At 41.8% G+C, this 21,372-nt stretch overlaps 1 protein-coding gene across 3 annotated transcripts in view; it reads right to left on the reverse strand.

Moving 5' to 3' along the window:
* TRIM29 (tripartite motif containing 29) overlaps positions 1-17,809 on the reverse strand; it is a 47,537-nt gene extending 29,728 nt beyond the window's left edge. For 2 of the 3 annotated variants that reach the window (XM_074215273.1, XM_074215272.1), the window contains exons 1-3: positions 16,819-17,809; positions 1,083-1,178; positions 102-335 (exon numbers count right to left, since the gene is read on the reverse strand). In XM_074215273.1, the coding sequence (XP_074071374.1) occupies positions 102-335; positions 1,083-1,178; positions 16,819-17,619 (1,131 nt within the window). In that variant the 5' untranslated portion in view covers positions 17,620-17,809. The remainder of the gene's footprint in view (positions 1-101; positions 336-1,082; positions 1,179-16,818) is intronic. The other variant, XM_074215274.1, reaches the window with a different exon arrangement.
* Between the last annotated feature and the right edge of the window lie 3,563 nt (positions 17,810-21,372).

Consider the following 21,372-nt stretch of genomic DNA (forward strand, 5'->3'; position numbering starts at 1 on the left):
TGGATGGATGGATGGATGGATGGATGGATGGGTGGGTGGATGGGTGGATGGAAGGGTGGATGGGTAAATGAGTGGATGGATGGGTAGATAAGACAGATTACCTGAAGGAACAACACTGAGTCACTGATACTTTGCAACTGATCTCTGGTATGCTTATCCTCTTGTAGCATTTTGGCTCTCTCATCTAGTGCATCCACGATCACCTTCACCTGATCCACAGCATCCTGTTCCCGCTGCTCCAGTGCTGCCCTAACTTCATCCCTCTGTTTTTCAAGGTCCCTAACTAAGTCACGGAAGTTCTGCTCCAGGATGGCTTTTTCATTGGTGGTAAAGCTCTGGAGCAGGGGAATAGGGAGAGAACAAGAAAAGAGAAGACTTCAGTTTGAACAAATCACCAGGGCATCCCATCACAAAGTTCCTAGAAATAGGGACCAAGGTGTTTTCATTGTCCCCAAGTGGAATAATTGATCTTACCAAGAATGGTCAGCTATTGCCAATCTCATCTGCAGTCAATTTTTGTTTGCCCACAGGCAGACTATCCTAGTTGGTAGATTGCCTTTGTCCAACACACTAGGCTTATTCATCAGTTTTCAGAACTCTACCATTAGTCTGTGTTAGCTCAAGGAAAGGAGGTTCCTTATAATACCAGTCTATTTTCTTCTCCTTCCCCACTTCCAATATGCAGACACAAAATGACCTGGTTACTAGAGTAACAGGTACTTAGTAACTGGGCAGTGTCCACTGGGGAAGACTAGCTGATCCATCATATTCATGAGCATCACATTCATCATATTCACTTATGGAACCTGCTTATAAGGCTTAGTCAAGAATAAAGTAGTCAAGAACCTACCTCTACACTAGAAATAACCAAATATGGAGAAGCCAGAAGGAATATATAAAGGGAAGAACCTGGTAAGCACTAAGGAGTAACTGGGCAAAGAAACCAAGGATTGATAATTCCAAGTGGAGCAACCAGCCAAAGTTACCTCCTTCCCCTGAGCCAAAGGGAACCTAGGGAAAACCCCAGACTTTGGGTGGAGTAAAAGGAATGTAAGAGGAAAGATACTATAAAGTCTAGTCACCTTAATCCGGTCCCGTTCTTTTTGCCACTTCTCAGCTTCATCTTCAATCTCAATTATCTTCAGCTGCAATTGTTCCTTTTGCAAAGACAGCTCTGTCTGTAAAGTAGGAAAAAGAGAAAGTAGTGAAATAAAGGCTTCTGATTATTTGAAAGATTAATATGTTCTCTGAAAGTATGCTACATTTGGATTGAAGGTGGAAGAAAGGGGGCAAGTAAACCTCAGGTCTCTGCAATAAAAGAGCAGGCCATCTTCTTCACTTAAGCTCAGGGGAAAAGGGGGATTTATTTATATAGTTTAGATGGATTAATCCTACCTTTTTATCTTTTAATTTACTGACATTCTCCAATGAAGCTTTCTTTTGGATGCTTCATTATCACATGACAGAGATGGATCCTGGAGTATGCTGGCAATCAACGTGGTTTAAGGTTCTCCAAGCCCTAATAATTCAGAAGGATTTCTAATGGTGTCAGTGAACTGGCATGGATTTGAACAGTTTAGAGATCTCACCAGCTGAAGGCTAGCCGTCATATCAGGGGATCATGGATTTAGGGATAAATAAAACTGTGGAGGTCATCTAAACCAGAAATATCAAACTGGCTGCCTTCCACACTCCACAGTACAGCTAAACCAGACTAAAATATAATTGGGAAATATTCAACAGAATAAATAAAAATACAACAGAACATAAATAATGTTAATACACTGCTTTCTTAGTCAATAAACAACCAGTAAGGATGCATTTAGTGGCCCTATTTCTAGTTGAGTTTGACACTTACTGATCTAAGCTTCATTTTCCAAGTGGAAAAACTGAGTCTCAGAACCTCATGCAAGATCAAAAATGTAATAAGTGGCAAGATTGAAACACAGATCATCAGCAACCAAAATCAGCACTCTTTCCACTTCACTATGGTACTTAATAAGTGTTTTAGCCTCAGGAAGCAACATATGAAGAGTTTGGCAGCAAGAAGACTCAAATTCCAACCCAGACACTAACCACCTATGTGACCCTGAACAAGTCACTTGACCTCTATCTGCCTCTGTCAAGGTCCCAGTATCTGTGAACTTAGTCTTGAACTGGTTGGTAAGGGAGTTCCCACAGAAAGGATTCCCTGTTGAGGAAATCACAGATCATTTAGGCAAAGTAAAAACTCATGAAATAGGCTACTAAAGCAGGGAGGGGTTAGTTGAAGTGCTGATATTTTGTATATGTGTGGTATCTATAGAAACACTGTTACCCTGGAGGATGCTAGGGAGGACACCTGGGTCAGCTGTCACTCTGGAGAAGTGGGTGGAGATATATTAATATGGCAGATTCCTGACACCAGAACATTTTACACCTAGAAATAAATAAGAGCCACTAACAAAGGAGGATTGCTGAGAAAATAACACAGAGTCCAGTGGCATCCTAAATAGAAAAGGAAAAGGTAGGGCATGTATAGCTACAGACGTTCCTCCCAAATTCACAATGGTCAATCTACATGGCATAGGTCTATATCTGGAAGGGATCTCAAAGACTGCCTAGTGCAATTTCTTTATGATACACTGAGCGCTAAAAGTTAGTTATATATCTTGACCAAAATCATAAAGGTCATATAAGAGACAGGATTTGAATGCTGACCCTCTGACTCTAAAACCAGTGTTCTTTCCAGTATGTCCTGGAGTCATATCAAATGCTTCATTTGAGTTTTCTTGGCAATGATACTGGAGTGGTAAACAATTTCCTTCTTCAGCTCATTTGTCAAATGAGGAAACTGAGGAAAACAGAGTTAAGTGACTTGCCCAAGGAAACCCAGCAAGTAAGGGTCCAAGATCAGATTTGACCTCAGGAAGATGAGTCTTCTTGACTTCAGGCCCAGTACTCTATCCACCATGCCATCTAACTACTCCATCATACTCTGCTCCCTATCCAGAATTACCCAGGATGGAAATGGTTTGAATTGAACTGATTAATCTTAAATTGATTCATTAAAATGTTCCAGACTAGGATGTTCTGGGAAGGATGTTTAGAGTCTGTATTTCTCTAATGCTATTTTTCTATATTTTTCCTTTTTTCCTTAATTGCTGATAAACAGTTTTTTAAACCCACTTCTGACTTAGATGTTCTAAGAGTAGGGGGAATGGACATATTGGAGATAAGTTCTAGAGGTACCACCAGATATAGGGTACAGAAAAGACTGCAGCCTTGTATAATGAGTCACACAGCACAGGACATGGACAAGAGTACTGGTCAAGACTTTAGACACGGGTTCAAATTTTAGCTCTCTACTTAATACTGGTGCAAACTCAAATGACTTAACCTTGCTAGACTTCAGTTCTTCATCTATAAAAGGGAATGGAGGGGGTAAATGAAAATTGGACTAAAAAGTCACTAAGGTTCATCACAGTTCCAAATTCATGGTCTTATGACCTATGGTCTAAAACTAGCTCCTTGAGTCTATGGTTATATTGTATGAATTATCTGGTCCTTCTACCTCTACTTCTATGATAGTACGGAAAGCTCCATTTTTCTCATTTGTCAAATAAAAGCACTGGGCCAAATGAATCTCTAGGGTCCTCCCAATTCTTAACTCTGTAATCCTATAAATCATTGGTAAGTCTCTTCATCTGTCTAAACCTGTTTCATCTGAAAAATAGGATACTCACTCCCTATAAATGAAGCTCAGTGCTTAACTCAATCTATAAAGTGTTATGTAAATATAGTCTTTGGATTGTTTTGGTCTCTGCTAACATCCTACCCTCTGCAAGTCTTACCCAGTCTTCTTTAATCTTAGTGCCTTCCCTCAGAAACCACTTCCAATCAATCTTGTATGGATCTTGTTTGAACAATAGTTTGGGTGGTTTTGGGGGTATGATGTTGTCTGCTCTATTAGACCATGAGATCCTTGAAAGTAGGAACTGGCTTTTTAGGGGGTGCCTTTCTTCAATCCTTGGAGATTAGTACAGTGCCCAGCATACGTGGTTAATAAATTATAATTGAATGAGTAGTAGAAAACTTCTGTTCTTCAGTCTTATCAGCCTCTTAGCCACTTAAAGAACAATAGAAGTTTGCTTCCATGGGGAGAGCAGGAGGCATCTTCCATAAAGAACCAACTACTTCTTCAGATCTGAAGCAGATTTATTAGAAGATCAAGTAAACTTTATAGAAAGTAAATATTATGGGCTCAGCTCTCTCTTCCCCCCCACTGCCCCTCCACCTTCACCCAACTTGCCACCTGGGGCATTTCTGAATAGGTGGCTTCTGCTCCTTTAAGAGGACCTGGGCCATTTTCCAGGAGGAAAGCATCTATCTTGTCAGGTCAGAATGGGCTTGTATGATGGGGTACCCAGCCCAGTCTAACCCAGCCCAGGGAGTGTCCCAGAAGCAATAACAGTCTTTCATATAATTGTGGAATGGTGTTTGGTGAGTGTTGCAAGCAGGTCCTGAGACTGATACTGCTGCTGAGGACTCTGCCTGAACAAGCAGAACCTCAGTTTTGATGGAATCGGCACCTTTTTCCTTCAACCTGGGAAGGGAGAAGGGCTAGATGGCGGAGCCAGGAGGGAAAAGGGGCTGATGGAAGAATATGAGAAGAATTAATTAGGGCCCTGACTAAGGGAGCAGGGGTAGGCCACTAGAGCCTGGAGTTAAGGTGGAAGATCTCCCCCTCTATTCCCATGATATTGGATCAAGGGTGCACCTGGGCTCACTTGTGTCTACATGTCCTTCTGGGACATGTAGAGGTGTTCCATTAGCTCACTCCTCAGGCATCAACCCTACTGCAGGGGGAATAGCCCAGGTAATCAAAATCAGGAGCAAATCCTCTTGTTCTAATGGGGACTTTTTCTGGAGAATCTCAAAGCACAAAGATAGTGGGGACTGAGTGAATATGAATGTCCCAGTTTAATAAACTGAGAGACCAAGTCTCCTAGAGTTGTCCTGACTCACTCTCCAAAGGTAGAGAAATAATTTGAACCTGGGTATATAGGGCTCCCTCCCCTATCCCCACCCCATGTCCTTTACCAGGTTGTCCATGGAACCAGATAGCCAAGGAAGTCAAAAACCACTAGGAATGTTAATTGGCCTTTGGCCAACAAAGAGCCATTAGAGACTCTGACTGGGATCAGAACTCCTACCCACAAATGACAGGAGCCAAAGCCAAGAGGCCAATTACAGAGAGAGATCAGAGAGACTAGATCTGACAGTGGCTGAAGCTTTCTTTGGGCAAGAAGGAGCCCAGGGGGCTGGGAAAACCAGTGAGAAAGAGGAAAGTGATTATCCAATCAGGAAGCTATAGATCACTGTGAAGATTATCTTATCTCTAGCCTTTCCTCAGCTTCTGTGGTAGGAAGGCTGTTGAACTTTGAATCCCCAGGCACCTGTTCAAACCCCAGCTCTGAGAGTTACTAGCTTTGTCCTACTGGCAAGTTCTGGACCTCTCTGAGATTCAGTTTCCAGTTATGAAATGGTTATAAGAATGCTTACAATACCCAACTCTCAGTGTTGCAGTGAGGAAAGGGCTTTGTAAATCTCAATACACTATGGAAATGTGAATAATTGTCTGAGTCCTCTAGCCAAGGCTAGCTCAGAGCCTTGTTCCTAGTTGTTCTTAGAGACCTTGGGAGACAGGAGATGCAAACCAAGAAGAGGAAGGAGAAACTGGGCAACCTCACTAGGTAAGAGAAGGGGTTTCAACAATCTTTATCTAGGGCTTTCAATGTGCCAGGCACTAAGCTAGGTGGCACAAATGCAGGCAGGAAATAGTCTTTGCCCTAAAGGAGCTTTCAATACTCTACAGATTAAAAAATATACAAAATAAATACAAATTAGTTGGGGAGAGTGCAGAACAGAGCCCTAACTGCTAGGGAAATCAAATAAGGCCTCTTGTTTGGAGTGGCACTTGAGCTGATATTTGAAGAGTTCTGAGATTTTGAAAGGAAAAGAAGGAAGCACCCTAAAAAAGAGGCAATTTGGGACAGAGGCTATTAAAGGAATGGTATATACAGGGAGCTGGAAGTTGATTTGGCTAAAACCAGTTTAAAGGAATTTAGCCTCACTTCACTTATCCCCAGGAAAGAAGCAACATGGTAGGAAAGTGGGGAAAGTATTGAAGATTATCTTTCTCTTTGGTTAGACAAAGAGGTCCTAAGACCTCCTAGAAAGCCCAAAGGTCAAAATAGTCCTTTGGTTGTTTCTCCTGGCCTAGAGATGAGCCCATTCACCTGGTCACAAAAGTAAAAAAAAAGGTACCCATTGGACTGATAGAAATGGTTCGAGGTTGGGAGACATTAGAAAGTTCTGGACTAGGAGTCAAGAGACCTGGGTTAGAGTTCTAGAGCCGTAACCAACTAGCTGTGTGGTTCTGGGCAAGTCACAACCTCTCTGGGCCTTTTACTTCATCTACAAAGTGAGGAGGGAAGTAGTTAAATCAAATTATTCTCTTTTTGTTCAAATTACTTCTAAGGGTCTTTCCAAGTCTAATACTTTATGTATAGCTGGATATTGCTATTAGAGAGCCAGGACACCCAAGCAGATACTAGCTCTGAGTTAATCTTATAAGCCCTCTTTTTTAGTAGTACCTCCAATTGAAAGAAGGATGGACATATACTTCCCTAGTGAGTCTCCTATCTTTAGGGAATCCCTAAACTAAGCCTGAGCTTCTGGGTGGAGTTAAAGGCCTTCCCACTCAAACTGAGCCTTCCTAACCCAATCTAGAGGCAATAGGGTTTGTTTTCTCTATGAAGTCATGGAGGGCGAAATAACAAGGGTCATAAATAGGACCACCATCCTTATGGGGGCCACAAGAATCACTCCTATCTATGCAGCAAAGGCACTTTGCACAGAACAACTTCTTGAGGTAGGAAATATGAGTGTAATTATTATCATTTTGTAGATAAAGAAACTGTGACTTGCCCATGGTCATAAAGAGGTTTGTAAATGTCAAAGTCAGACAGGACTCTGCTCCATTGATTTTTCCATTGCCCCTAAAAGAGATCATAGCCTTTTTGAAACTGGAAGAGATCTTAGAGGCCATTGAATCCAGTCCCCTTTACAGATAAGGCAACTGAGGCACAGGATAAAGGTCTTGCTCAGGGTCACACATATACTGTGTGGTGGGTTTTGAATCCTTGTCTTCCTGGTTCCAAAACTTCTGGCTTATCTTATAATAATCGATGATGACTCTGAAGAAATAAACATTTAACTCCTACTCACTCTCTCTGCCCTTCTTATTCCAAATCCCAAGGAAAATTCCACATTCTATTTTGGAGAAATAGTTCTTTTAGAGAAACTAGTCACTTCTCTCTGCAAATGAAGAAACCATCAATAGGGGACTAAGTGAACATAATCCACCACTTATGAAGGAAATACAACTTCCCTGAAGACTTAGTTTTAAAATTTTAACCTAGCTTTCTCTGGTCCCAAACAAGTCAGCACCAAGACTGACAATGGGATCTAGGAGCTACTTTCTTCCCTTGTCATCCAAACCAAACTCACTTTCCCCTGTGACATTTCATTCCAAAAGTGGCATGATGGGGAGGTAAGGTAATTATAGGAAGACATTCCCTGCAAAGCCTTTTCCCCATTGATTAGTCTGTTGACTGTGTGTTCTTAGTTCAAGACCCTTTATATGCCTCTCATCCTGTTCTGACCTTAAATGACCATTTTTGGAAGAAAAGTTTCCCTCCCTGACTCATCCAAAGCCCCAGAGGAATCAAAAGACCTCCTATCTCCTGTTCAGACAGCTCCTCCTCTTTTTCTTAATTGATTTCTCTGCCTAGAGCAGTAGACAGCTTGTCTCCACTTCTGAACCCTGCCTTCACACATTAAAAAATTATCTCTCATCTTGTCTTCATCCTTTTTCTCCTCTTTTTTCTTCTCTTCCTCCACCTTCTCCAGAAGTCCAGACTAACATCCCTTCTTCTCTGAGGAAAGATGAGCTGAAAACACTCTTTCACCCCCACTTTAATGCCATACTGTCTCCCCAAAATGCACTTCAGTCTTCTCAGCCTTCATTCTAGCAAGAGTCTTTACCTTCTCCCTGTCTTCCTGCCTTTCCAACTTCTACCTATCTCCCTTTTCCTTAAAAACATTGTATAGGGTCTTTTCCTCATCTCCTTCAGTTTTCAACTTTCTCCCCCTTGGACTCAAGCCTCCCCAAGTCCTGTAGAACCACTCTACTCTATTGGCCCGGTTTCTTGCTCTAATCAAGGCTACTGATCTTTGCATTTCCACCTCACCTGAAATATCTCTCATTCCCAGGACCTCCACCCACCTATCCTAGAAGATACTATACTCAGTCTCTGACTGTCTCCTTGGGATGCACAAAATCTACCAACTCTCTAGGAATTGACCATTACTCTGCTCTGTTTTTCCCACTGCCCTTTAATCTTTAGTTCTTTATTCTCTCTGCCTCCCTTTTTTTTATCTTTAGGGTAGGACTTTAGATCTATAAGAAACATTAGAATTAATCTTCTCCAACCCTCTCATTTTATTTAGTTTCCAGAGGAGGAAAGTGTCTGACTTAAATGAATTTTACCCCTTCTAACTTTGACACTTACCTTCTGGATCTTATTTCTATTCCTCCTAAATATATGTTTTCTTTTTTTCCATTTCTGAAACTAAATTCTGCTCATCTCCCCAAGGTCTCTTGCAACTTTGAGAGTCTATGATTGTAAGATTCTATGTGCCCCACCCCACCCAATGATTCTTGTTTCTTGTCTGCTTCATCTTCCCCTATGCCCCTTTCCTTGGAAACTAGGAAGGCCTTGATGTCAGAATGGGGCCTCTGAGCCTCACCTTCTGCTGCCACAGCTCCACCCCTACCTACACCTCCCTGCTGATTTCCTCCTACTCCCAGTTCAATTCTCTTCTCCCTGCCCAGACCTGTCACTAAATCCTTTCTTTGTTTCCTCTCCCACACTTGTCTGGCTGTCTCTTGCCTTTTCACTACTTGGGATAGACTCGAAATAGGCCTATCCACCTCATTTCTCCTTTTAGAACCTCCTTAACACCCTCCTCCCCTTGAAAAGATGGCTTTTGCAGCTGGATATGAATGAATTAGTAGTTCTCCATTGGAAGTGAGGAATCTGGGGATACTTCTCTATGCAGTCTTCTCTATTTGGGTAACCCAAACCTGCCTAGAACCTTTAAAGATCTGAATACACAGGGAGACCTTGATCAACTGTGGGGTCCATGCAGAGGCAGAGTAGCTCCAGAAGAGTCAATGACCCCTCAAAAAGTAGTGATTTAGGTCCTTACATGTCCTATTACAGGCCCAAATTACCCAGGATCACAAAATTTTAGATCTGGAAGATATCTTACAGGCTGTCAACTGTAATCGAATGAACTAGATAATTGAAGCTCTCACTTCTAAGTAATTGGTAGTTATCTGGATAAGTATCCAACTCATTGAATACAGTTTTTGATTTCATAGGCATATGTGGTGTCCTCTAGATTAGAGTAGATTAAGAGGTAACTAGGCATTGCAGTGGATGGAGTGTTGGACCTGAAGTCAGGAAGACTCATCTTTTCTGAGTTCAAATCTGATCTCAAACACTTACTAACTGTGTGACTCAGAGTAGGTCACTTAACCCCATCTGCCTCAGTTTTCTTATCTTTACAATGACTTGGAGAAGGAAATGATAAACCACTCCAATATCTTTGCCAATCATGAAGAATCAAGCACAATTGAAATTAGAGAACAAAACAAAGATCAAATACTAATCTGCTCCCCCCTGGAATCTCCTGTCCTTTTTAATTCTATACCAGGAAAGTTAGCTATGGCATTGTAAAAAAGAGCCCTTGGATTAGGGCTCAGGGGAGTCAAGTTCCAGTCCTGATTATGATACAAACTATGTCCTCAGGTAAATAAATCATTTTGGGCCCCAAGGTTCCTATGTAAAATGCAGTTACTGGACTAGATAATTTCCCAGGGCAACCATCTCCATCTTTCCCCACTCATTGCAGGACTTCATCATGCTCTTGAGCTGGGTACCACTCCCTCCCCCATCAATTTTTCCTTTTACTTTGTCTTCCTCCATTAGACTGTGAGCTCTTTGGGGGCAGGGGCTATCTTTTGCCTTTCTTTCTATTCCTAGCACTAGGACAAGGTTAGACACATAATAGGTGCTTAATACTTATTGACTGACTAAGGCACCTTCTATTGTAGGATTCTAATACAACAGTGATACCAGGCCACCCACTCTGAAGCCTTTCAGCCTCTCATTGAGTGGGAAGGGACCTGCACAATCACCCAGGCCTCTCCCTTTATTGTATAGCTTAAGAAACTAAGCACTAGAGAGATGTTGTTATATACCAAAGGCTACCCAGTCAGTAGGCAGAAGAGTTGGGACCAGAATCATGAAGAAACCTAATCCACAATTCTTTCCATGTCACCCATCATTTCTATTCCTTAAGTTTGAAGCAGCCCATGGAAGTCATCTCAGGTCATCTCTGCTTGCCACTTCCCATACACAACATCCCATCTCCTACCAATGTATCCTTGAACAAATGGTGCCCCATGCTAACAATGCACTTCATCCTTACTTCCTCCTTGAAGAATGTCTAGCTTCATCTGAAGCGTAACTCAGGTGTCATGAAGACTTCCTAATCTCTCTCCCTACCCTCCAGTTATGAAGGCTGTTTTCTCTTGAAACAACTTCATATTACTTTCTTATTTGCTTGTAAATAGAATGTCCTTCTATTGCCTGTCCTTGAGAATAGGAGACATTTAATTCATTTTTTTATTTCATATACAATGCCCCATACAATGCCTTGTACAAAGCAGATGGTTGATAAATAATAATTATTTTAATTAATAATAAATAACAATACATAATAAACATTATAAATAAATTATTTTAATAAAAAGTAAGTTAATTGAGTTTTTTCATAGTGTTATTGTTGAGCCATTTCAGGCATGTTCAACTCTTCATAACCCCATTTGCTAAGATATGAGTGGGTTGCCATTTCCTTCTCTAGTTCATTTTATAGATGAAGAATCTGAGGCAAACAGGATTAAGTGACTTGCCCAGAATCACTCAGCTAATAAGTGTCTGAGACCATATTTGAACTTAGGTCATCCTGAATCTGGACCCAGATATCCTTTTTCATAATACTTACACTTAATCCAACCCAGGGTTATATTTCCTATTCTTCAAGATTAAGGGATTAGAAGATGGTCTCTAAGGTCTCTCCCAACTTTAATATTTTATGAATCTATTAAAACTTTGATGGAAAGAAGATTGTTGCCTTCTTCCTAGGGGGTGGTATACCCCTTTAAACTGGGATTGTCTCCCAAAATACCTTGACCCATTAAGAGCTGGGTCAGAGCAGTGACTTTTTCAGCATCAGTGCTTCAAATGATAAAAGAACTCTCATAGAGCATTGACATTGGCTGCAAAATTTGGAGGCTGGAGAGCTGAGCCTTGGCAGAAAAATTGAGAAATGAGATGCCAAAAAGTCCAGAAAAGTGCAAAGGAGATAAATTAAATGGAATGATTGAGACTAAGAAGGCAGACAGAGAATTCACTTGGTTCCAACGAATTCTGGCAAACTGAATGAGAAGCTTTGTGTGAGCCAGGAGAATCCATTCTCCAAGGAGGACAGTCAAGGCACAACACATATTTTTGGCAACAGACACAGACCCAGCTGTTTCAACTCTGATTTTTGTATTTGTTGACCAGAACTTGGGTCAGCACTGAGCTGCATGCTTCCTTGTGTCAAGCAGGCTGGGATGCTGGGAAGATATCCTGAACTTTTAAATTCTGAGGGCTCTTATGTTGGCAGACTTTCAAAATGTAGAAGGAGGAAATGTAGTATAGGGCAAAGAACACTTGGATTCAGTCAGAGGATCTGAATTCAAATGTTGGTTCTGCATATAACCATCTTGGACAAATCAATTCTCCAAGTCTCAGTTTCCTCATTTGTAAAATGAAGGGGTTAATGGAAAGAATACAACATAACCTCTCTACTAACATCTCTGACTTGGGGACATTGAGGTCCTTAAGACATTCATTAATCCAGAACCGAGGGAGAACCCTGGTCTTATTTACAGACTCACACAGTTGAGATGGTTCTGTGGTTACCTCATCTGTGCCCTTTTTAATAGGCCTGCAGAACCAGTTTGGGGCCAAGGTCCCAAACAAAGACCCATGTGCGGAGGTTGATGTTTGGGTCCATAGGAGAACCAGGAGGGCAGGTCTTCTCCTTTGCTTTATTTCCTCCACCCACAAACTGTCTTCTCAATATCCCTGACATTCCAGCTGCCCTAGGCAGAATTATGAGGTCAGTGTCATGCCCCACACCCCTCTATGAATGACCTCCTCCATCCAGCCCCTAGGAGCCCAGCTGGCATCCTGCATCATCTGCTCCTTACCCAGGATCCTCCCAGCCCTTGTCTGATCAGAGCTGCCAGCATCAGCATCACACCCCGTTCGAGGTCCCTGATCAGATTTACCAGTCCTGTGTCCCATCCCTTGGACTCTAGAAAAGGGCTAATGTGAAAAATCAAGCCACAAGAATATGGATTGAGTGTAGCACAACAGAAAGAATATTGGATTTGTGGTCAAAGTAACTGGATTCAAATCCTGGCTCTACTTCCTAAATAATAATGATCTTGGATATATTGCTTAACTTTTCTTTAGATCTCAGTTTCCTCATCTGTAAAGTGATGGATTAGATCATTTAAATCCTACCAGCTCTAAATACTACAATCCTAATGGATGACAAAGAAGGTATCCCTCCCAAATAACTGATATGCATTTCTGAAGATAATGCCTTAAGCCAAGAAAATGACTCCAATGGGAAGAATTCAAAGCACCAGAGACAGGGAACTGGGCACAGAAAGACTTTCCTTACCCTCTGAACTACCTCATTTCTTTGGTTCCCTGCTTTACTATTATCAGAGAAGATAATCCCTATAGGAGGGATGCCTCCCTCATAAAAATGATGGTCATTGTTTCAGAACAAGATTTCTTCACAACCATTCTAAGAGGAGGAAATAGTTTTTATCATCCCAAACCTTCCATGGCTCCCTAGTTTTTCTGGCATAAAGTACAAACTCCTCAGCCTGGTCCTTAATGCCTGATACTACTAGGTGCTAGTCTCCCTTTCCAGACATTTCATCACATCTCTTTCCCTCGATCTATGTGACAGCTGTTCCCTGAAGCCAATCTATCTCCAGCCTTTGAGCAATTGTCCAATAGCTGAAAGGTATTCCCTTCACACCTCACATCTCTGCTTCTCAGAATCCTTTTCTTTTCAGACACCTCTCCTATTTCACTTTCTCTGGGAAGCCCTCATTGAATACTCTCTCCACCCCAGCCAGTGGTTATGAATCTATTCCTCCTCAGACATTCCTGAAGCTCTCTCCCTAATTAACAATGTATGTGTCCTATCCCTTCCAGTCCCTGAGAAGAAGGTAAGCAAGAAACTTTAGTGCTTGAATCATGCCTTATCTTTGTATCATAAATACTTGTTGTAGATTACCTTGAATTTAATAGATCCTTAATAAATGACTTTTTGTTTGAATTAAGTTTTACAGCTAAGAAACTGGAGGCTCAGAGAAAGTTTTTCATAGGGTAGTAGATTTAGAGTGAGAGGGGCCAATAGAATTCATTCAAGTCCAACCTCCTCATTTTACAGTTGAGAAAAATTAGGCACAGAGTTTGGTTAAATGATTTGCCCAAGCTCATACAGGCAATGATTAGCTGTCACAGGATCCAAACTTAGGTCTTCCAGACTGCAACACCACCACTCTGTCCACTACCCTGTGCTGCCCCTGAAGTCCCACAGGTATAAATGACAGAGCAGGGCCTCAAATCAGGTCTTCAGGTTTCATCCTGAGCAATATTTCCATGAACCCATATCTCCTTCACAAGCATCAGAGCCCACTATATTCATTCAGACCTACTGCAGTCACACACACACACACACACACACACACACACACACACACACAAACATGTGTGGAAAAGTGTGGCCTCACTAGAATAAACATACTCCAAAGTCAAGGGACTGTGTCTTCTATCATTTTGTGACCACTAGGGATGGAGTTTCTAAAAGGTCTAGAATGCTTATGGATTCTCTATGGATCAATCTGGTCTTTATAGAATAATAGAAGACCTGGTCCCTTGCCTTTTGAATATGTATAGTCTGGAGAGGACAGCATATACTTTCCTGCATGTATGTATGCCTATGCATACATCATCCTAAAGAACACATCCCCAACCAAAACCAGGCAGCTCTGAATAAATATAGTGTGACCTGAACAGATACTTGTGGAAGAGATGTGGGTTCCCAGGTCTAAATCTCTTTCATCTAGTAACACTCTGAAATCTAACTGGTTGGGTGCAGTAGATAGACAAAGCCTGGAAGAGCTGCATTCCAACCCTTTCTCAGAATATTTTCTAGCTGCATGACCTTGGGTAAGTCATTTAACTTCTCTCAAACTAGTACTTATACCAAATAACAATAATAATGAAATAATAAAATTATAATAATAATAGTACTTACCTCAAAGGATTATTGTGAAAAACAAATGAGACTGTATATGTAAAATGCCTTCAAATTTAAAAACACTACATAAATATGATGATGATGATAATGATGATGATGATGATGATGATGATGATGATGATGATGATGATGATCTATGCACTGAAGCTTGTGAAATTGCAGCAATTCCAGGCCTCTTGTAGGGTTATCTGAACTACTGTGCATTTAAATAGGATACTGGGCTGAGACAGGAGCTGCAAGCTAGGTCCAGCACCAGGACCAAAGCTAGAGACTTTTAAAATGAAACAGGAGTTTCTTCAAACAGGATCCAAACTTGAACTTTATTAAAAGTAGTTTTAAATGGCCATGTAGTGGACCATGCTACTATGTGCCACTGAGTACCAGATTTAGAGTCAAAAGACCTGGGTTCATTCTATCCTAATAAGACTTGTATAATTTTGAGTAAAAACCATTCCCCTCTCTGGGCCTCATATGCAAAATAATAGTCTGTAAGGTCCCTTCTAGTTCTAAATCCTATAATCTAAAATTGCAGGGTTAGAAGGATTAAGAATACAGAAGGGGTCAAGTGTTTTATGGGTTTAGGGATGCTCCCCTTCCTAAACCCCAGACTCCTCAGTATCCTGGGGTAAAGGCTATTTCAGAAATAGAACAGAAATAGTTTGCATCCAAAAGTAGTGCATTGGCCAGAGCCCTAGACTCAGAATCACACAACCCCCAAATCTATCATCATTTGCTAACTGTCTGACCATAGGCAACTCATTTAACTATCCTCTCTCTGCTTCATTTTCTTCACCTATAAAATAAGATTAATCATACCTATCATACCTAACTACCAGCGTTGCTGTGAGGATCAGATGAAACTATGTTTGTGAAAGTTCCTTGTAAACTTAGGAAGTGTTACACAATTATAAGGTGTTATTATTGAGAGGCAGTGTGGTGCAATGGAAAGTGTGTTGGATTTGAAGACAGAGGTCCTGGGCTCTTATTTCTGCTCTATGTCACATTGGTCAAGATCCTCTCTTGGCCTTAGTTTCTTTTTCTATAAAATAAGGGATTTGGGAAAAGATGTTGTGAAGGGACCTTTCCAACTCTAAACCTCTGCTCCTGTGAATTAATAATACTATTTTTCTGCTCATCCCATGGTAGAAAGAGAGGAGAAATGAAGATCTCACTGAACATTAAGACTGGGTAATAGTGGAGTAAGTGGAAAAAGAAAAGGATGGGAGGCATTGTCAGTTCATCCTTTAATTAAAACTGATTCTCAGGCTTCTCACCTACATACCTTTTTGAGAATCACATGCTAGGATAAGTAAGATCCTTGGGGAATTTTTTGAGGCAAGGAGTCCTTCATGATGGAAAATGCTATCCACATCTAGAGAAAGAACTATAGAGTTTGAATGCAGATAGTAGCATACTATTTTCATTTTTTTTTTTTTTTTGCTTTTTCTTTCTTGTGGTTTTTCTCTTTTGTTCTGATTCTCCTTTCACAACATGACTAGTGTGGAAATAAGTTTACATGATTGTGCATGTATAACCAGTACCAGATTGCTAACCATTTTGGGGAGGGAGGATAGGAGAGAGGGAGACAGAAGATTTTATGTGGTCCAGTCCCATCCTTTTAGAGAAAAGAAAACTGGGGGCGGCTAGGTGGCGTAGTGGGGCGGCTAGGTGGCATAGTGGATAAAGCACCGGCCTTGGAGTCAGGAGTACCTGGGTTCAAATCCGGTCTCAGACAGACACTTAATAATTACCTAGCTGTGTGGCCTTGGGCAAGCCACTTAACCCCATTTGCCTTGCTAAAAAAAAAAAAAAAAAAAATGAAGTCCATATAGAAAAATGAAGTCACTTGCTTAAGGTCACATAGAAAAGCTGGGATTAAAAACCTAGGTCATCTGCTTATCCCTCTTCCCCTTATCCCTCTTGTGCTTTACATACAAGTCCTGCTTTTGGATTTTTTTCAAGATCTTGGCCAAGGACCTTACCTGTTGTGGCTATTTGAGAAATGACCCTTTTCTCCTCTGGGAACAAAAAATTCATTATTTAAGATGCCCGAGTTTGTGGTGGGAAGAAAGGCAGTCCGGCCAGCTATGACTGGCCAAGTCTGCTATGCCACACAAGCCCAGGGAAGGAAAGGTCTAGCCTGGGAAAAGGGACTGCTCTACTCCTCCAGGGGTTTTAAAGGGGAATGGGGGAGAACAAAGGAGAGCATAGGTGGGATTTTGGGGGGGAACAATTGGTTACCTCCTTTTCTGCTTTGGCCTCCTCCACAGTCACGGTGCTATGATTCTTGTGCTCCTGGAACATGCAGAGGTAGCAGATGCAGGTCTGGTCTGTCTGACAGAAGAGCTCCATGGTCTTCCCGTGCAGGGGGCACTTCCGGGCCTCAAAGTCCCTGATGGGGTCAAGCAGTTGATGGTCCCGGAAAGCAGCTCCCTCCAGGTGGGGCTTGAGATGCAGTTCGCAGAAGGAGGCCTGACATACCAGGCAAGACTTTACTGCCTTCTGCTTGTTGCCTATGCAGGAGTCACACAGGATCTCTTCTGTTGACTTGGGACGAAGGAGGATGCCCGAGTCTCCCCCACGGGGGTAGCTGTTCCTTCTTACCTCCCCAGGTTCCATGATAGATACCACAGGCTTCCTGGTCTCAGAGAAAATGGACTTACGCAGCTCCCCCTTTTCTGCAAAGGTCACCGGTGGCTTCTTTGAACCCCCCAACTGGAGGCCAGCATAGGGAGACCTCTTGTCTGCAGAGTCGATGCTAAAGTAGTTGGAGTTCTTGTCATCTACAGATTCAACAAACTGGATGATGGGTTTCCTCCAGTCATTGCCAGAAAACAAGGCACTCCTTCCCTCCCCATGCTTCAGAGGACTCCCTGGGCTTTTGTTCTCAGCACCTTCCCCAGCATGCCCATTGGTGCTTTTGGTGTCCTTGGCTTCCACCTTGCCACCATTATCCATATTGCCATTGGTGCTCTGGGGGCTTCGGGCATCCCTGGCCTCAGGGCTGGCCGAATTGCTTCTTGTGCCTTCTGAGGCTTCCATTCTCTGTTACTGGGACCAACTGGAGCTCTGGGACAGGGTGACTGATCAGCCCCGAGTCTGGGTAAGGAGTGGAGATCGGAGCTAGGGAACCTGAAGACACACCTGCAGGGGCTAGGGGGAGAGGAGGGGCAGCTACAGCCTCAGCAGCAACAGGAGCAGACCTGATAGGAGGGAGGAGCAGACGACTCAGCAATGCCAGCTGAGCACCTAATTACATGGCAAGGACCACACCCTGAACATTCAGACCTAACCTGGTTTATGAAAAGAAGAAATATTTTTTCCAGTTTAATTATTTTCCATAACTCAATAACCAGTCGAGCTACTTCCATTATGAGCCTGTTTCTCATTTGGAAAGAAAAATTTCTGACCTAAAAAGGTGGGTGTGGCTCCCAGAATGGCCTAAAGAGTAAGGGGTATTAATTGGGTCACAAAAGCCAAGCAACCTTGTAATTTGTTGACCTGGGTTTCTGAGGAGGATTCCCTATTTTCCATTAAGGAGCATTCGTGATTTTCTTTTGAATTTTTGTCTGTTGGACTATGAGAACACTATTAGAGGACTAACAATCTTGTTGAACAGCCCCTCAAATCACAAACTACATCACAGATCAGAAGTTGGAAGAGCAATTTAGAGACCCTCCCTAACCTAATTCCGTCAATTTACAAAGAAGAAAATTGAGATTAGGTGGTGAAATTACTTGTCCAGGGTGTCACAACTGACAAAGGCAGGATTTGAACCCACATCTTCCTAACTCTGGCACTCTGAGTGCTGTCTCATGCTACCTCATTAGATCCCAATAGATCCCATATAAAATGATAACTCTCATGATTTCAAAGTTTACAAAATGCCTTCCTCACAATAATCTAGTAAGGGAAGCAGAGCTGCTTATTCAAATCTTCATTTTACAAATAAGGAAATTGAAACCCAGAGAGATTAATTTACTTGCCCAAGGTCACTCAGCTGGTATCACATACTTACAATGGATCTTCCTATAGAAATTAAACCCACTCCAGCTGGCACCCCAGAGATGGAGAAAAACTACTTAAGACATTGCCTAAGAAATTTCCGAGCCAAGGAAGTAGGTACCAAGAGATCTGGACCCCTGGCTCTGGTTCCCACTGTCTCTGTTTCTCAGATAAAGTTTCCTCTCCATGTTGCAGTTTACTTCCCTGAAGGAGATCTAAGCAGTTATTTGAGTATGGCGATCACTTAAATAAAAGCCCTTGGGGGGTAGGGTGGGAGGGAGGGGGAAAAGACTTGGAGACATATACAGTACAGCCCTCCTACTGGAGACATACTTTTCTCAATCCCTGTTCTTGCTGGGGCATGCCATCTAGTAAACCCTGGGAGGCCTCCAGTTTTCACAGTCTTTGCAAACCAATGACCTGGATACAAGGCTTTCCCTCTCCCTTGGGTGGGGAGTTGATGGGCTGAATGCTTGTGATGAGGAAAGGTCCCATTCCTATTGAATTCATCAAGTTCTATGTTGGCTCTGGTCTTGGATCCCTGAGCTAAACACCTAATCCTTTGCCTTATAGAGAGGAGGAGGGAGGGAGCTGGGCAGGTAGGAACAGCTTACAAGCCTCCAAAGAGCACAATGGAAGGAGTCCAAAGTCTTAAAGGGAGAATTTCAGCAAAAGGGGAGAACGATTTCCCAGCTACCTGGATTTGATTTGAGAATCATCTCAACTCCCCTGAGGGTCCAAGTCCACTGGGCAAGACAGGATCACTGGAGTCTAGGCCTGTTGTTTTACTGTTCTCACAACCTGGAGCAGCATCTGAGCATATCCTTCAGAAGAGAGAGCACAAGAACATAAGTTCTTAGAACACTTTTTGTCCTACCACCTCACCTAGGAAAATACCAAACTCCTCAGCTGAAGCATAACAAGGATAAATGACCTGACCACAAATCAAACAGCTAGGTAGTGACAGACCTAAGCCTAGATTCCTTGTCTCCTGATTTTTGCTCTTCTGGTAAAAATTGCTGTCCACCCCAAAACATAGTAAATGTCCTATTTCCCAGATCTCACTGAACTTTTTGCCTGTATCTTTTATTGAGCAGTTCCTACATTAATACCCAGAACTGCTATATGTTTAACCCTGAACAAGTCACTTAACCCTGTTTGCCTCAGTTTTCTCATCCGTAAATGAGCTAGAGAAAGAAATGAAAAATCCACTCCAATATCTTGCCAAAACCCCAAATGGGGTCATGAAAAGTTGGACTTGACTAAAATGATGGACCTACAACAATTGCTAGTTATGTTTTCTTACATGTATATATCCTGTCCCCACAAATCAATTCATTTTAAGGTTGAAGAAACAGCAGTTAAGATCCAAGGATAGTGTCCTAGGTCTGCCTCTTTGCTATCTTCTTAGAACCTAGCACAATGTACAATGGAGAGGCTATATGATTCAGTGTCCTGGGTCTAAAGTAAGTAAGATCTGGGCTCAGATCAGTCACTTAACATCTCTGATTCTTGTTGTCTTTTTATCTGTAAAATAGTGATAATATCTGCTGTCTCTACATCATAGACTGAATGTGAAGATAAATGAGATTAAATATGTACAATGTCTTGCTAGTCTTAAAGTACTATATAAATGTCAGCTCTGGATTTCAGTTTCTCCCCTGCAAAATGAGAGGGTTGGAGTGCCTTTTTTTATAGCATGGATACTTTTGGCAGCCTATTGAGCCCTTCTCAGAATTATATTATTAAATATTTTAAATGAAATATATCCAATTACAAAGGAAAGTAATTATATTGAAATATTTATTTAAATACATACTTTTTTTAAAAGAAACAAATTCTTGGGTCATAGGTTAAAAACCTTTAGAGTAAGTGATCTCCAAGGTTTCTTTCAACTCAAAATTTTAATGATCTTAGTAGGCATTTAATTAATATTTGTTGAGATAAATTAAATCAATTGATAGATTCCCCCCTCCCCTTTTTATGCTGTTTCATTTCTTCATTCCTAATTGTTGTTGAGATAAAGTGCCAAGTTAAGAGTAGGGTTCCTATGAGTTCCTCAATACCCCAAGGATTATAGAGCATGGTATAACCACCTTCTATTGGGAAACTGCCAGAAGCACTAAGGTCTCTATGTTCCCTTCCCCACCACCACCTCCACACAACTCACAAAAGTCTGTTCACATCTACCAGAAATGTAGGATTGTAATTTTTTTATATACTAAAGTCTAGGGTGAAGAAGGGAGAAAGGGAGTGAGGTAGCAGGCATTCAATAAGAAAACAGTTCTCAACTAAGGTCCTTCAAAAACCTCCTTAGCCAAGTCCCACTTGGTCTACTCCTACCTCATATCCTGTTACTGAAAGGCATCTGTTCAAGGGGAGTAAAAGAGCTGTCTATCATCACCGGGTCTGCTTTGGAAGAGTCCTCAAGAGATCACCTAGCCTGGACCTTTGAGAAGCAAGTATGGTAGAAAGACTTGTGAATCTGCAATCAACTAACCTGGGCTCAAATCCCAGTTTTACCTCTTATGTCCTGGGTTACCTTTTGATAACAAACTTAATTTCCCTGTGCCTCAATTCTTCTTGCCTATAGTTACCTAGATTGCCAAAGTGTATAGAGCACTGGGCCTAGAGTCAGAGAGACCAGAGTTCAAATATGACCCCAGACACTAACTGTGTGACTCTGGACAAGTCACTTGACCTCTGTCTGCCTTTCCCCAACCTTGAAATGAGGCTTGTGAGGATCAAATAAAATAATTTTTGTAAAGTACTTAGCCTAATACTATTATA

The sequence above is a fragment of the Macrotis lagotis genome, chromosome 1 (assembly GCF_037893015.1).
Source record: "Macrotis lagotis isolate mMagLag1 chromosome 1, bilby.v1.9.chrom.fasta, whole genome shotgun sequence".
NCBI lineage: Eukaryota > Metazoa > Chordata > Mammalia > Peramelemorphia > Peramelidae > Macrotis > Macrotis lagotis.